Raw genomic sequence first — 16,735 nt, forward strand, 5'->3', positions numbered from 1 at the left:
CCCAACATTAGATATCTTGATATTGATATCGCCACCATAACTATGACAGGAAGAGGCCACGTGCTGATTGCTGTTCCAGTTTTCCTTGACTGAATTTACTCAGTCATGTTTGTTTTCCATGAACATTTTTTTTTGTTTCTATGTTTATGTTTTTCCATGTACATTTTTGTTTCAATGTTTGTTTTTCCATGTACATTTTGTTGATTGGTTCTATGTTTATGTTTTTCCATGTACATGTTGTTGTTTGTTTCTGGGTTTTTTTCCATGTACATGTTGATGTCTGTTTCTGTTTATGTTTTTCCATGACCATGTTGTTTGTTTCTATGTTCATGATTTTGCATGTACATGCTGTTGTTTGTTTCTATGTTTATGTTTTCCATGTATATGTTGTTATTTGTTTGTTTGTTTTTCCATGTACATGTTGTTTGTTTCTATGTTTATGTTTTTCCTTGTACTTGTTGTTTGGTTCTATGTTGAAGTTTTTCCATGTACATGTTGTTGATTGTTTCTATGTTTGTTTTTCCATGTACATGTTGTTATTTGTTTCTATGTTTGTTTTTCCATGTACATGTTGTTGTTTGTTTCTATGTTTATGTTTTTCCTTGTACATGTTGTTTGGTTCTATGTTGAAGTTTTTCCATGTACATGTTTTTGTTTGTTTCTGTTTGTTTTTCCATGTACATGTTGATGTCGGTTTCTGTTTTTGTTTTTCCATGACCATGTTATTTGGTTCTATTTGCTATGACATGCTATGTTTATGTTTTCCATGTACATGTTGTTGTTTGTTTCTATGTTTACGTTTTCCATGTACATGTTATTTGGTTGTTTGTTTTTCCATGTACATGTTGTTTGTTTCTATGTTTATGTTTTCCATGTACATGTTGCTGTTTGTTTCTATGTTTATGTTTTCCATGTACATGTTGTTATTTGTTTGTTTGTTTTTCCATGTACATGTTGTTTGTTTTTTATGTTTATGTTTTCCATGTACATGTTTGTTTCTATGTTTATGTTTTTCCATGTACATGTTGTTGTTTGTTTCTATGTTTATGTTTTTCCATGTACATCTTGTTTTTTGTTTCTATGTTTATGTTTTTCCATGTACATGTTTTTGTTTGTTTCTATGTTTATGTTTTTCCATGTACATGTTTTTGTTTGTTTCTATGTTTATGTTTTTCCTTGTACATGTTGTTTGGTTCTATGTTGAAGTTTTTCCATGTACATGTTTTTGTTTGTTTCTGTTTGTTTTTCCATGTACATGTTGTTTGTTTCTATGTTTGTTTTTCCATGTACATGTGGTTGTTTGTTTTTCCATGTATATGTTTGTTTCTATGTTTATGTTTTCCATGTACATTTTGTTTGGTTCTGCTTGTCTCATCCGTAAAAAACAAATTTAAAAAAAAGGAAGTGTGGTCCTGCGTGTCGGTGACTACCAGCCCACTTCTAGAACTGTTCTGATCCATCCTCCCAGATCAATCTGGGATAGTGTTCTTTGAATGGACTAATGCTGCATGTCAACAGATCTAATCAGGAACAGACTCAATCCACATGATTTGTGCAGAAATATTCATTCTGCATCATTTCTGTAAACAATCCTGAATATGTTAAATGAATTCTGATCCACTCCTTGGAGCTTTGGTTTCTAACAAACTTCATTTGTTAAAGTTGTTCCAAATGACACTCTCAGAGCAAATCATTTTATCAGAGCTATTTCTAAAAACATTAAATATGGAGATACATTTCTAAACTATTTCCCGCTCTGCATCGTCCAGATGGAACGAGGCGTCGTCTGCGTAGAGAGACACGTTCACTTAGAGCCGTCAAACATTTATTAGGTTGAAGTTCCAGAAGCTTCTCACATTGTTGACAGGAATAACCAGGCAGTGACAAACATCTGAACAGCAAATAAAATGGATCAGATCCAGACAGAGGAAGTTCAGGCCTCGGCCTCGAACATCTTTTTCCTGCCGTCCATCCCGGCCTTGTCCTCGATGTTCTTGCGCCAGTCTCCCACGTCACGCAGCTCCTTGTCCTGGAAGCAGGAAGTTTGGGGGTCAGTTCCAGGAAGTGGAGCTCAGTCAAACCGCATTTCAATGACACTTCCTGTTTGATGTGTTCAGCATGGACAGCGAGCTGGGACAGTGCCCCCTAGTGGTGGTTTCACCGCTGATCTTAACCTGTTCCACTCCAACGGAACCAAAGAAGACTTCAGTTTCTAACTCCACAGACGAGAAACTCCATCTATCCATCTATCTATTCTCTATGTATCTATTTATCCATCAATCCATCCATCCATACATACACTCACTAACCCTTTATTAGGAACCCTACACTAAAAGTGGGCAGGGCCTCCCTTTTCTCTCAAACAGCCTCAATTGTTCTTGGCATGGATTCTACAACATGTTGGAAACATTCCTTCAACATTGTACTCTATGTTGACATGATTGCATCACACAGTTCTAACAGATTTGTCAACTGCACATTGATGCCATGAATCTCCCGTTCTATCACATCCCAGAGGTGTTCAGATCTGGTGACTGGGAAGGAAATTGAACAACATTGAACTCATGTTCATGTTCATGAAACCAGTTTGAGAAAAATTGTACTTTGTGACACAGGGCATTATCCTGCTGGAAGTAGCCACAGGAAGATGGGCGTGGCCATGAAGGGATGCACATGATCAGCAACAATACTCAAATAGGCTGTGGCATTCAAGCCATGATTGATTGGTATAAACCCAAAATGTGCCAAGAAACAATTCCCCACATCATGACACCACCACCACCACCACCTGGACTGTTGACACAAGGCAGGTTGGGTCCATGGATTTATGGTGGCGTCAAATTCTGACCCTACATCTGAGTGCCTCAGCAGAAATGGAAATCGATCAGACCAGGCTATGTTTGTCCAGCTTTGGGAGCCTGTGACCACTGCAGCCCCAGCTTCCTGTTCTTGGCTGACAGAAGTGGAACCCAACATGGTTCAGCTGTTGTAATCCATCCACCTCAAGGTTCCATGTGTTGTGTTGACATGTTGTTCTGTTCACCACATTGTACAGAGCAATAATCTGAGTGACGTAGCATTTCTGTCAGCTCCAACCAGTCTGGGTGTTCTCCGTTGACCTCCCTCATCAACGAGGCGTTTCCATCCGCAGAAGTGCCGCTCACTGGATGTTTTTTGTACCATTCTGAGTGAACTCTTGAGACTGTTGTGCATGAAAATCCAGGAGATCAGCAGTTAGAGAAACACTCAGACCAGCCCGTCTGGCACCAACAATAACACCACGGTGGAAAACACTGACGTTACATTGTTTCCTGTTCTGATGGTTGATGTGAACATTACCTGAAGCTGCAGGATGTGATGCCACATGATTGGCTGATTAGATAACTGCATGAATAAGTAGGTGTACAGGTGTTCCAAATAAAGTGTTCAATGCATGTGTGTATTTATATATATATATAAACACACACATGCACACACACACACACACACACACACATACATGTATATGCATTATAAATATGTGTGTGTGTATATATATATACTCACACACACACACACGCACTTATTTATATATATATATTAAAAAAAAAATATATATATATATATATATACATATATATATATACACACATACATGTACAAACCCCAATTCCAATGAAGTTGGGACGTTGTTTAAAACGTAAATTAAAAGGGAATACAATGATTTGCAAATCCTTTTCAACCTTTATTCAATTGAATACACTACAAAGACAAGATATTTAATGTTCAAACTGATTAACTTTATTGTTTTTTTGCAAATATTCACTCATTTTGAATTTGATGCCTGCAACACGTTCCAAAAAAGCTGGCACAGGGGCAACAAAAGACTGTGAAAGTTGAGGAAGGCTCAACAAAACACCTGTTTGGAACATTCCACAGGTGAACAGGTGGATTGGAACCAGGTGAGTGTCATGATTGGGTGTAAAAGGAGTCTCCCCCCCAAAGGCTCAGTTGTTCACAAGCAAGGATGGGGCGAGGTTCACCACTTTGAACAACTGCCTGAGAAAATAGTCCAACAGTTTAAGAAAAAAGTTTCTCAACGTACAATTGCAAGGAATTTAGGGATTTCATCATCTACAGTCCATAATACCATCAAAAGATTTCGAGAATCTGGAGAAATCTTTGCACGTAAGCGGCAAGGCCAAAAAGCAACATCGAATGCCCGTGACATTCGACCCCTCAGGCGGCCCTGCATTAAAAACCCACATCATCCTGTAAAGGATATCACCACATGGGCTCAGGAAACACTTGGGGAAAGCACGTCAGGTCACACAGCTCGTCGCTACATCTCCAAGTTCAAGCTAAAACTCTACCTTGCAAAGCCAAAGCCATAAATCAACAACACCCAGAAATGTCGCCGGCTTCTCTGAGCCTGAGCTCATCTGAGATGGACTGACAAAAAGTGGAGACGTGTGCTGTGGTCTGACGAGTCCACATTTCAAATTGTTTTTGGAAATCATGGATGTTGTGTCCTCGGAACATCAAGATTGTTATCAGCGCAAAGTTCAAACGCCAGCATCTGTGATGGTATGGGGGTGTGTTAGTGCCCATGGCATGGGTAACTTGGACATCTGTGAAGGCAGCATTAATGCTAAAAAGGACATACAGGTTTTGGAGCAACATATGCTGCCATCCAAGCAACATCTTCTTCAGGGACGTCCTGCTTATTTCAGCAAGACAATGCCAAACCATATTCTGTATGTGTACGACAGCGTGGCTTCGTAGTAAAAGAGTTTGGGTACTAGACTGGCCTGCCTGCACTCCAGACCTGTCTCCCATTGAAAATGTGTGGTGCATTATGAAGCGCACAATACAAATTCAAAATGAGTGAATATTTGCAAAAAAGCAATAAAGTTTATCAGTTTGAACATTGAATATCTTGTCTTTGTAGTGTATTCAATTGAATAAAGGTTGAAAAGGATTTGAAAATCATTGTATTCTCTTTTTATTGACATTTTACACAACGTCCCAACTTCATTGGAATCGGGCTTTGTATATATATATATATATATATATATATATATATATATACACACACATGTATATATTTGTTATTACATACAAATGCCAGTTAATAAGAGCTCTCCAACATGACTGCTCAGCTCCTCACCTCCTCCTTCACCTCCTTCTTGACCTGCTTGAGGTTGGCCCTCAGGTCCATGTTGACGGTGTGCTTTGAGCCCAGCAGAGCCTTCAACATGGCGTCGGCCGACATGCGGACCTTCCTCAGTACTGGCTTCTTGAACTTTCCCTTCAGGTCCTGAACTTTGATGTTCATGTCTTCAATCTGGATGAGGGAGAAACGACGAAGGTTCCTCAGGGATAAGGACCTTAACTTGGCTTCCAAACTGCAAAGCTCTTTTAAGCGGTTCCTGGATTAAAGCAGTTGAACCTCTGATCATCAGAATAATCAGCTCATCAGAACATCCACCACCAAGGTTATCTTGGTGGTGGATGTTGTAAATGAATCCATAAAACTATGATTTCCAGTATTTTTTTCATCCGGTTCTCTTGATGATTAGTACTTGAACCTGCAGGGAGGAGTTAAAGATGGAGAGCAGGGTGTAGACTACCTCCTTGTTGCACTTGTTGACCTTCATCTCCAGGTCGTATCGCTCCTCATCGATCCTATCGATGTTGTGGTGAATCTCTCTGCACAAGTCCTGAAATACATCAGGAGCAGCTGGTGAAGCAGAGGAAAGAGCTGGATGTCTCTGTCTCAGCCGGTGTTGGTGGTGTACCTGGAGCTCCTGCATGGTCCTGGGCAGGGACAGCGCAGGGCAGTTCTCAGCCATGTATCTGTCCCTCTCCTCCTCCCGTTCCTTCGCTTCTTCCTCCAGTAAAACTTTGGCGATGGAGAGCATCAAGCTCTGGAGGAAGGACCGCGTCACCTCGGTTAAAAAACCTTCACAGATCATTCTCAATCATCTGTTATTTAGATCCAAAGATTTAGGATTCATGGAAAGTGACAACTATTAGCTGGGCCGCCAGTAGAGGTGCAAACAGGAAGTGGAAAAGCAAACAGGAATTGGAGAAGGAAACAGGAAGCGGAGAAGGAAACAGGAAGCAGAGAAGGAAACAGGGAGCGGAGAAGGAAACAGGAAACATGAAGCGGAGAAGGAAACAGGAAACAACAGGCGGAGAAGGAAACAGGAAGCGGAGAAGGAAACAGGAAACATGAAGTGGAGAAAGAAACAGGAAACAAGCGGAGAAGGAAACAGGACGTGGAGGAGGAAACAGGGAGTGAAGAGGAAAACAGGAAACAGGCAGTGGAGAAGGGAACAGGAAGTGGAGAAGGAAACAGGAAGCGGAGAAGGAAACAGGAAGCGGAGAAGGAAGCAGAAAGGAAACGCCTTGAAGGGTTTTACCTTGAGGTGGTGTTTACGACTCGAGGACATCTTCTTCCTGAAGGTTCCACAGAAAAGTTTTAATTTACAACAGTTGATTCTTCATGGTGACTTTGAACAGTTGAGGAGTAAACGCGCCGCACACGCTCAGCGCAGTTGTAACGAGCGCGCCCGTGTTCCTGCGGGGGTAATAAAGCCGAGTCCACCAGGGGGGAAACGTGTGGTCTGGCACTTATTGTACTGAGAAAAAGAAAAAAAAGGCTCCATGACAGTTTCCTGTTCCTGCTGTAGGGCCCCCTCCCTGCCACGCCCTTTACTGCAGCCTGACAACCCCAGGGCCCCTTACGTCCCCTCCCCCAGCTGCAGTACGCAGCTACGCCACTTGACACACCATACGCACCTTTTGGGGCCGGCCCAAGTCATAAACAACATAATCCACAGGGGGACGCCAAAGTTACTAATTTGGAAGGCGGAAGCATTGAGCGCGGTATTTAAAAATAGCTCCCAAGGAGGAACATATCATTTTGTATATTCTCACTCCCTGCTGGAAAATAAGAGAAAATAGTCAGTAGGTAATTTAAATTACATTTAGTCATTTAGCAGACGCTTTTATCCAAAGCGACTTACAATTATTCAAACACCGACGGACGCAGCCATCAGGAGCAATTAGGGGTTAAGTGTCTTGCTCAAGGACACTACAGCATGCTAGCAGGAGGAGCCTGGGATCCAACCAGCAACCTTTAGATCACTAGACCACCAGCTCTACCGCCTGAGCTACCATCCCCATAAATACTAGAAGAATGAAGGATGAAGGATGTGATCCTCTTGAATGAAGAGACATTCCCAATATTTTGTGCATTTACTCCACATCTGTCAGAACGCAGTGTCATACAGATGGATAGTGACCCATCCATCGTACTGACCCTGAAAGGTTACATTCGGTTAGTTTAGCTTAGTTTAGCTTAGCTCAATGTTTCAGCTTTTTTGGAGATGAGGTGAGGTGATTTCGGGTTAGATCAGATCAGGAAGTGACTCACTCAGACATGGTGCAGCCACAGGATCCAAGAACTGAGGAGAAAATAAATAAAACACAGTGAGAACTACTGAGGGAGATCGTAAAAGTATTAGTAATAACGATATGTTAATGATAGTACTAATTAAAATCTGAAATCAAAAAAATAAAAACATGATAAACCACAAAAGAAAAAAAGGCCCCAAAGGAAAATAAAACTATCCGTTTACATCCCCACACCAAGGAAGGAGGCAAAACCACTGCACCTCACTCATTACTTTGGAGAAGCTAAAAGCAGCCACGCCTGGCAGCCCTGGCTCTCTCCAGAGCAACAAAACCCGAACCCTGTGGGGAAACCCCCAAATGATCCTTCTGGATCCGAGTTTTCCTACTTTGTAAAGTGAACCTTCTGCTTCCCCCCTCGAACACTTGAAGGTTTCCATTGAGTTGGGTCCAGCGTAGAGAGAGGGGTGAGAACAGCTGGAGACCTGTATTGACTGGATCACGCTGCTGGACAGACTGGCTCCAGTGGCACCAGGTCAGATCCTTCTGGACCCAGTCCAATTCCCTCTGATCCAGGTCCTTCTGGGTGGACTGGAATGGTCCAGGATGACAGCTCCACTTAGAGGGAACTGGACACCAGCTGGAGGAGCTGAGAAACCCCCGAGGACCACTTAGCGAGACACCGGACCTCGAAGAAGTACTCACTTACTTATCGGAGTGAAAAATACCCTGACCGTAGTAGAAGTACCACGTTGACATATATACTTCTATAATTCCAGGATAATCCCTTCCCGTTGGACCTTCCAAAGGCATCCAGTAAAAGTATATAAGTACTTGCTTTTAAATGGACTCAAGCATTATATCTAAAAGTACTTTTATATTCAGTGTCAGACTACTGAACCTTTTATTGTAAGTAAAATAGTACTGTAGAAGTACAGGTGCTTTGAAATGTAGTGTAACACCCCTAACCCTCCTCACCCCCCTAATGCCCCTAAACCTCCTCACGCCCCTAACCCTCCTCAACCCCCCTAACGCCCCTAACCCTCCTCACCCCCTAATGCCCCTAACCCTCCTCACCCCCCTAACGCCCCAAACCCTCCTCAACCCCCCTAACGCCCCTGACCCTCCTCACCCCCCTAACGCCCCTAACCCTCCTCACCCCTCTAACCCTCCTCAACCCCCGTAACGCCCCTAACCCTCCTCACCCCCCTAACGCCCCTAACCCTCCTCACCCCCCTAATGCCCCTAACCCTCCTCAACCCCCCTAATTCTCCTCAATCCCCTTAATGCTCCTAACCCTCCTCACCCCGCTAACGCCCCTAACCCTCCTCACCCCCCTAATGCCCCTAACCCTCCTCGACCCCCCTAATGCCCCTAACCCTCCTCGACCCCCCTAACGCTCCGAACCCTCCAAACCCCCCTTACATCCCTAACCCTCCTCACCCCCCTAACGCTCCGAACCCTCCAAACCCCCCTTACGCCCCTAACCCTCCTCAACCCCCCTAATTCTCCTCAATCCCCATAATGCTCCTAACCCTCCTCACCCCGCTAACGCCCCTAACCCTCCTCACCCCCCTAATGCCCCTAACCCTCCTCGACCCCCCTAACGCTCCGAACCCTCCAAACCCCCCTTACATCCCTAACCCTCCTCACCCCCCTAACGCTCCGAACCCTCCAAACCCCCCTTACGCCCCTAACCCTCCTCACCCCGCTAACAGCCCTAACCCTCCTCACCCCCCTACGCCCCTAACCCTCCTAACGTCCCTAACCCTCCTAACACCACTAATGCCACTAACCCGCCTTACACTCCTAACCCCTGTAATGCCCCTAACCCTCCTCAACCCCCTAACGCCCCTAACCCCCATAGCCCTCCTCACCCCCTAATGCCCATAACCCTCCTAATGCTCCGAATGCCCCTAACCCTCCTAACCCCCCTTACACTCCTAAACCTCCTGACACCCCTAACCCCCCTAACCCTCCTCACGCCCCTAACCCCCCTAACCCCCCTTACGCCCCTAACCCTCCTTACCCCCCTAATGCCCCTAACCCTCCTAAAGCCCCTAACCCCCCTTATGCCCCTAACCCTCCTAACGCCTCTATCCCCCCTGACTCACCTAACCCTCCTAACGATCCTCACCCCCCTAACGCCCCTAACACTCCTAACGCCCTTAACCCTCCGAATCCTCCTAATGCAACGAACGCCGCTAACCCTCCTGACCCACCAACACCAACGCCCCTAACCCCCCATACACCCCTAACACCCTTACTGCATTACGTTTCAGGAATATGTTAGTTAGTCAAGTAGAATTTTTTTGGAAGCTATTGTGTTCAGTCTAGAACATATTGTGTGTAATCACCAGGTGCATTGCATTGACATTTCACTGCATATATGTATGAAAGTATGTATATGTATGAAAGTATGTATATGTATGTGACGAATAAACCTCTTGAATCTTGAATCTTGAACCCCTAACCCCCCTAACACCCCCAACCCCCCTTAGGCCCCTAACCTTCACAGATCACTTCACTGTTTCCTTCTCCGCTTTCTGTTTCCTTCTCCGCCTGTTGTTTCCTCCCCTTATGCACCTAACCCCCCTAACCCCCCTTACGCCCTAACCCTCCTAACGCCCCTATCCCTCCTCACACCCCAACGCCCATAATCCTCCTCACCCCCCTTATGCCCTAACCCTCCTAACGCTCCTAACCCCCCTTTATGCCCCTAACCCCCCTTACGCCCCTAACCCTCCTAACGCCCCTAACCCTCCTCACACCCCTAAAGCCCATAATCCTCCTCAGCCTCCTTACACCCCTAACCCTCCTAACCCCCCCTAACCCTCCTAGTGCCCCAAACCCTCCTCACCCCTCTAATGCCCCTAACGGCCATTACCCTCCAAACGCCCTTAACCCTCCTCACCCCCCTAACGCCCCTTACCCTCCTAAGTCTCTTAACCCTCCTCACTCCCCTTAATGCCCCTAACCCTCCTATTGCCCCTAACCCTCCACACCCCTCTAATGCCCCCTAACGCCCTTAACCCTCCTAACGCCCCTAACCCTCCTCACCCCCTTACACCCCTAACCTTCCTCACCCTTCTAATGCCCCTAACGCCCCTAACCCCCCTTACACCCATAATCCTCCTAACGCCCTTAACCCTCCTTACTCCTCTTAACGTCCCTAACTCTCCTAATGCCCCTAACCCTCCTCACCCCTCTAATGCCCCTAACGCCCCTAACTCCCCAAACGCCCCTAACCTCCTTAATGCCCCTAACCCCCCAACCCCCTTAGCCCTATTTCACCCTCTAGATGTTGAGTTAAATTCTATAATGTTACTTATGAAGCCTTTTGATGAAATAAAATAATGTCTTATCAGGTGGATGTTATAGAATTTAAATCAACATTTAATACCACCTTTAAGAAAAAACACTTTGATTTATTAAAATAACTTCAATGGATTATGGATTATGGATTTGAAAAAGGATAATTAACATCAAACAAGTTTCTGATAATCTATCAATGTGAGAGCAGTGTTGTCAACGTAAACAGATCATATCTGACTACACCCGGACGTGATGTCACATCTCTGAGCTGTGGGATGGGAACAAAACATAATTTTAGAAATGAAATGTATAATATAATATAATGTATATGTATATATGTATATGTATATATGTATATACAGTATGTGTATATATGTATATATATCTATGTATATGTATATACAGTATGTGTTTATATGTATATGTATATATGTATATGTATATACAGTATGTGTATCTATATATATGTATATATGTATATGTATATATGTATAAAAAGAGAATGAAGTCGTTCCAGATACAGGCTCACGTTCCTTGGGTTCTACTGAACCAGAGAAACACTGAATCCACTGAAGCTCCCATAGAACCAAATTGTGAAGCGGCCCCTTCATCCGCCCCACCACCCTGTTCCTCTGCTCAACCAACCCTTCCTCTGCTCCACCACCCATTGATCTGCTCTACCACCCTGCTCCGCTGCTCCACCATCCCCTTTCTTTTCTCCAACACCCCCTTCCTTTGCTCCACCACCCCGTTCCTCTGCTCCACCACCCCTTCCTTTTCCACCACCCTTCATCTGCTCGAACACCCCTTCCTCTGCTCCATCACCCCTTACTCTGCCCCACCACCCGATTCCTCTGCTCAACAACCCTGTTCCTCTGCTCCACCACCCCTTAATTTGCTCTATCACCCTTTCCTTTGCTCCATCACCCACTCCTCTGCTCTACCACCCTGTTCCTCTGCTCCAACACCCCTTTCTCTACTCCACTACCCCTTTGTCTGCTCCACTACCCTGCTCGTCTGCTCCACCACCCTCTTTCTGTCCTCCATCACCCCTTCCTCTGCTCCTCCACCCCTTCCTCTGCTCAACCACCCCTTCATCTCAGCTTCTACCTACAAAATGCTCCACCAACACCAAATCAGGTTCTGCCTTCATCACAGTCTTGTTTTACATGTGAACTTCACTAAACAGCTCCACCAGACAACACCATCACAATGAGAAACAGCCCCAGAAGCTTCAACCACAAGTGAATATCCTCTTTGCATTCACACCACGACCCAGAGCAGTGCATGCTGGGATGCGAAGGTCTCACCTGAAGCAGAGTGGAGTTTGGGTGGAGGAGGATGAAGACACTGGCCAGCTGCTTGCACCCAGAGCGGTATATATTATGTTCCCCAGCGTCCCAGGAAGCCCAGACCTTCTCTTTATGGAAGCAAGTTTTCCCTTCAGCCAATAGGAGGCAGCGCAGGAAACTCTATCTTTGGGCACAGGACTCCAACTATCAGGAGGGATCATCCGCTCCACCCTCAATCATGTATCAATTCGGGAGTTATTAAATAAAACAAACACAACACCACCCTTTCCACTGGTTAAGAGAAGGAGCCATAAGATGTTATTAATTATAAGTTATTGATTCAAATATTAAAGGCTTTGGTGATAACGAGATAGAGAGAGAGATGGGAGGGAGAAAGAAAGAGAGAGAAGTTGGCAGGCAGAGGAACCCAGGGAACCACAGTGATGAAGGAGGCAGAGCAGCAGGTGGAGCAAGGGGGGGGGGCGCTAAGGAGCAGTAATAATAGTGTTAGAATGTGGAGAAAGGAGGGGTCCAAGATTGGAGGAGAGGAAAGGTCAGAAGGTGAAAATAGAGAGTTGGACGGTAAAGATAGATGGTCAGAAGTTGAGATAAAGGGTTAGAAGGTGGAGATAGAGTGTCTGGAGGTTGAGATAGAGGGTCAGAAGGTGAAGATAGATGGTCTGAAGGTGGAGAAAGAGGGTCAGAAGGTGGATATAGAGGGTTGGATGGTGGAGATTGAGGGTCGGAAGGTGTGGATAGATGGTCGGAAGCTAGGGATAGAGGGTCGGATGGTGGAGTAAGAGGGTCTGAAGATGGAGATAGAGGGTTGGAAGGTGGAGATAGAGGGTCAGAAGGTGGAAAAAGGAGGGGTCCAAGATTGGAGGAGAGGAAAGATCAGAAGGTGAAAATAGAGAGTTGGACGGTAAAGATAGATGGTCAGAAGTTGAGATAAAGGGTTAGAAGGTGGAGATAGAGGGTCTGGAGGTTGAGATAGAGGGTCAGAAGGTGAAGAGAGATGGTCTGAAGGTGGAGAAAGAGGGTCAGAAGGTGGAGATAGAGGGTCGGATGGTGGAGATTGAGGGTCGGAAGGTGTGGATAGATGGTCGGAAGCTAGGGATAGAGGGTCGGATGGTGGAGTAAGAGGGTCTGAAGATGGAGATAGAGGGTCGGAAGGTGGAGATAGAGGGTCAGAAGGTGGAGAAAGAGGGTCAGAAGGTGGCGATAGAGGGCCTTAAGGTGGGGATAGATGGTCGGAAGATGGGAATAGAGGGTCGGATGGTGGAGATGGAGGATCTGAAGGTAGAGATAGAGAGTCAGAAGGTGGGGAAAGAGGGTCGGAAGGTGGAGAAAGTGGGTCCGAAGGTGGAGATAGAGGGTCGATAGGTGGAGATAGAGGGTCGGAGGTTGGAGATAGAGGGTTTGAAGGTGGACATAGAGGGTCTGATGGTGGACATAGAGGGTCATTGGGTGGAGATAGAGGTCCGGAGGTGGAGATAGAGGAAATTAGGTGGAGTGCTGCAGCCGCTGGGATCCTCTTTCCTCAAAGTGTGCTTCAGCTTCAGAGAAGAAGAATCTTTAATTGTCACGACACACACACACACACACTTTGGGTGGTGCTGGTGAAATTCTCTGCATTGAACCATCCTGGCTTGTACTTCCTCCGGTGGGGCAGCGTTTGTCTACGCCCGGGGACCTGGTAACGAGTATGTAAATATGGTTTCATGCCAGGAAAGAGTACTACAGATGACATGTTTGCTTTAAGAACGCTGATGGAAAAGTACATTACATTCAGCAGACCCTTTTATCCAAAGCGACCTACAATTATTCAAACACCGACAGAGGCAGCCATCAGGAGCAATTATGGGTTAAGTGTCTTGCTCAAGGACACTACAGCATGCTAGCAGGAGGAGCCTGGGATCGAACCAGCAACCTTTAGATTACTACACGACCAGCTCTACCTACTGAGCTACCATTCCCTGTATCGAAGTACAGGGAAGGCCAGAGGGAGTTGCACTGCGTCTTTGTGGATATAGAGAAAGTATATGATAGGGTGCCGACAGAGGAAGTGTGGTATTACATGCTTAAGTCGGGGTTGGCAGAGAAGTGCGCAAGAGTGGCACAGGATGAAGGGCAGTCAGACAGTAGTAAGGTGTGCAGTAGGCGTGACCAAGGCATCAAAGTGGAGGTGGGATTGCATCAAGGATCAGCTCTGAGCCCTTTCTTGTTTGCAGTGGTGATGGACAGGTTAACAGATGAAATCAAGCAGGAGTCTAGAAGAAGAATCTTTAATCATCACATGACACACCACACTACAACACATGCATCACACACGCTTTGGGTGGTGCTGGTGAAATGGTTTCTCTGCATTTGACCCATCCTGGCTTGTACTTCCTCTGGGGAGGCAGCATTCAACAACGCCTGGGGACTTTGTTCCATATGTCTATCACTGGTCAGACCATAATGTGTGCATGTTTTTGGGTGGGGTCCTTACTGATGTTACATGGAGTAAACCCCATGTGAGCACGGGGAGAACATGCAAAATCCAAACAGAAAGGCTCCTAATTGGGAAACAACCCACTGGAGGACGGTGCCAAATAGCGCCCCAGGCGGAAAATGTAATCCAAGGAAAAAAAGTCAGCAAATAAGTCCAGCGCCGACACGGCACCAAACCACCACCCGTCACTGAGAGTGCATGCTGCTTCCACAGACAACACGATGAGTTGAAACAACGACAAGTTCAGCTTTACAGGCAAACATGGACTGTTGTTTTAGAGACAGGAGGGTTGCGCTGTGTAGACAGCGTAGTGGTTGCTCTGCGAGACAAGCAACCAGGAGACCACAGACTGGGGGGAGTCCATGCTACGATCAAGTAAACTCGGAAAATCGCGCTGCGTTTCAGAGAACCCGGGAAAGTGTAAAACGCACCCAACACGACTAAACTGGATCCTGTGTATCTGCATATACACCCAAAATATATACAGTGTCCTGCTGGCAGCAAAACTTTGCTCTTAAAATATCTGTTTTAGTGTTACAGTAGTCTAGAGTATCCCTAAGTAGTGGTATCAAGGGCAGGTGTGTTTGTAAGTGCGTCCCTGTGGCGGGGGTGATGGGGTGGTGGGCAGGTCTGGGTAATAAAGTCCAGGGACATTTTTTTGATGAACTGATGCCAAAAGCTAATTTTCATTTTGTAAGTACGTTAGTAACTTATAGTATGATATGTACCTTTGGTTTTAATATATATATATAAAACACACATACATATTGTGGCAATTCTGCCTGCCACATGCCATTCAAGTGGCATTTCCAGGGACCTCCAGCACAGCAGAGACAGAAGACGGTGGGTTGTAAACACCAGTTTATTGCAGAGAGGAGGCTGGGTGGAACAAGCAAGGAGCAGATGGAACATGTCATGACAGGGCTCCTCTCCTGAGTGAGTGTGTGGGGACGGGGGTTTTAACCTGCTGCTCGTTAGCCCAACCAATGAGCGACAGGTATGCAGCCACCCTGACCCAATCACCTAGCTCCAGGTCAGGTGTGGCTGCTCAAACCGTCCCATCCCCACACCCACAGGCTTCGGGTGTTTTATTGTTTGTTTACACCACGAGTGAGGAGCCAAACCAAAGCCCTGACACCACATGAGTTCACCGGGTGCTGAGGGAACTAAGTGCTGCCCACTGCTCCTGGAGGAAGGAAGCGAGGATCAGTCAATGCACAAGTCACGTTTCTTCAGTCAGTCAGTCAGTCAGTCAGTCAGTCAGTCAGACCGTCCGTACGTCCATAATCTAGGAGGGCACTCCTCCCGTGCACGCTCCTTCCCTTGTGTGACTCCCTCCCCCGAAGTTCAAGTACACGAGTACTTGCTGTTAAATGTACTTAAAATATTAAGAGAGAAAGTACTCCCGGAGATAACAGAATCCGTAGCACTTCATACATTTTCTGCAGATCCTGATTATAATTTCTAATAAAATAATACATTTAGAGTCAGTAATTTACAATATGTACAAATATAAATCCTGATTTTTAACATGACTTTGTTAGAAATGTAATAAAATAAAAAGTATTTGAAATGAAGTGGAGTCAAATTGGAAGGTCTACAAAACTGAATATACTGTATAGGTACAGACACATGAAAAAACATAGTATCATAACAAAGCAGGCCTACTGGTACATTCCACCGCCGGTCGACATATTAAGTAGGAGTACACACTTTGAAAAGTATTTGATCTTTGTGTGGTTGTTTAAAACGGTTGAATCATTTTCTCATCCCAGAAGAGAAACAAAAGAATAATAAAATGTCTGTGAAAAGGTATAAAAACGTAAAGTGAGTACTTTATGTACTTATATTCCCAGCCCCCTAGTGGAAGGCGTCCCTCAGTGTCCTCTTCTTCAGCGCCAGTGCCTGGTTGACCTGCTGCGCGGACAGCAGGGGGTGCCACTGAGCCACGGGCCGCCGGGGGTTGGCCAGCATGTCGGCCCAGTGGCGCAGCTGATTCCCTGCGGCGTCGCAGCCCAGGAAGATCTTCCCCATAGCGTCGTTCCGGGACACGGCGTCGTGGTCCCATACCGACACCACCAGGTTCACCCTCTGGGGGCAGCACCGAGGAGCAGGGAAATCAATATTTAAGCATATCATCAATGACCCAGACATCAATAAAAGATGGTTACCGGTTTTTATTATTATTATAATTATTATTATCATTATTATTATTATTATTATTATTATGAGT

The 16,735-nt window shown here is 45.6% G+C and overlaps 2 protein-coding genes across 3 annotated transcripts in view; both read right to left on the reverse strand.

The window, feature by feature from the left end:
• Nucleotides 1–1,822: 1,822 nt before the first annotated feature.
• On the reverse strand, nt 1,823–12,095 carry LOC307231389 (troponin I, fast skeletal muscle-like). 2 transcript variants are annotated; one of them, XM_080002074.1, is made up of 8 exons: nt 12,027–12,041; nt 7,887–8,050; nt 7,424–7,454; nt 6,408–6,444; nt 5,781–5,909; nt 5,613–5,702; nt 5,150–5,326; nt 1,823–2,029 (listed from the first exon to the last, which is right to left on the reverse strand). In XM_080002074.1, the coding sequence occupies exons 3-8, from the start codon at nt 7,429–7,431 to the stop codon at nt 1,934–1,936; spliced, it is 537 nt and encodes a 178-aa protein (XP_079858200.1). In that variant the 5' UTR covers nt 7,432–7,454; nt 7,887–8,050; nt 12,027–12,041; the 3' UTR covers nt 1,823–1,933. The 2 variants fall into 2 exon arrangements, with proteins under 2 accessions (XP_079858200.1, XP_079858199.1); XM_080002073.1 differs by lacking the exon at nt 7,887–8,050 and having other exon boundaries at nt 12,027–12,095.
• A 3,873-nt stretch (nt 12,096–15,968) lies between these two features.
• Nucleotides 15,969–16,735, reverse strand: part of syt8 (synaptotagmin VIII) — a gene marked incomplete at its 5' end in the record, with an annotated part of 34,335 nt that continues 33,568 nt past the window's right edge. Inside the window, one exon of the mRNA XM_080002994.1 lies at nt 15,969–16,593. Within this exon, the coding sequence (XP_079859120.1) occupies nt 16,363–16,593 (231 nt within the window). The 3' untranslated portion in view covers nt 15,969–16,362. The remainder of the gene's footprint in view (nt 16,594–16,735) is intronic.

Source organism: Zeus faber (genome assembly GCF_960531495.2).
Source record: "Zeus faber genome assembly, chromosome: 6".
NCBI classification, from domain to species: domain Eukaryota; kingdom Metazoa; phylum Chordata; class Actinopteri; order Zeiformes; family Zeidae; genus Zeus; species Zeus faber.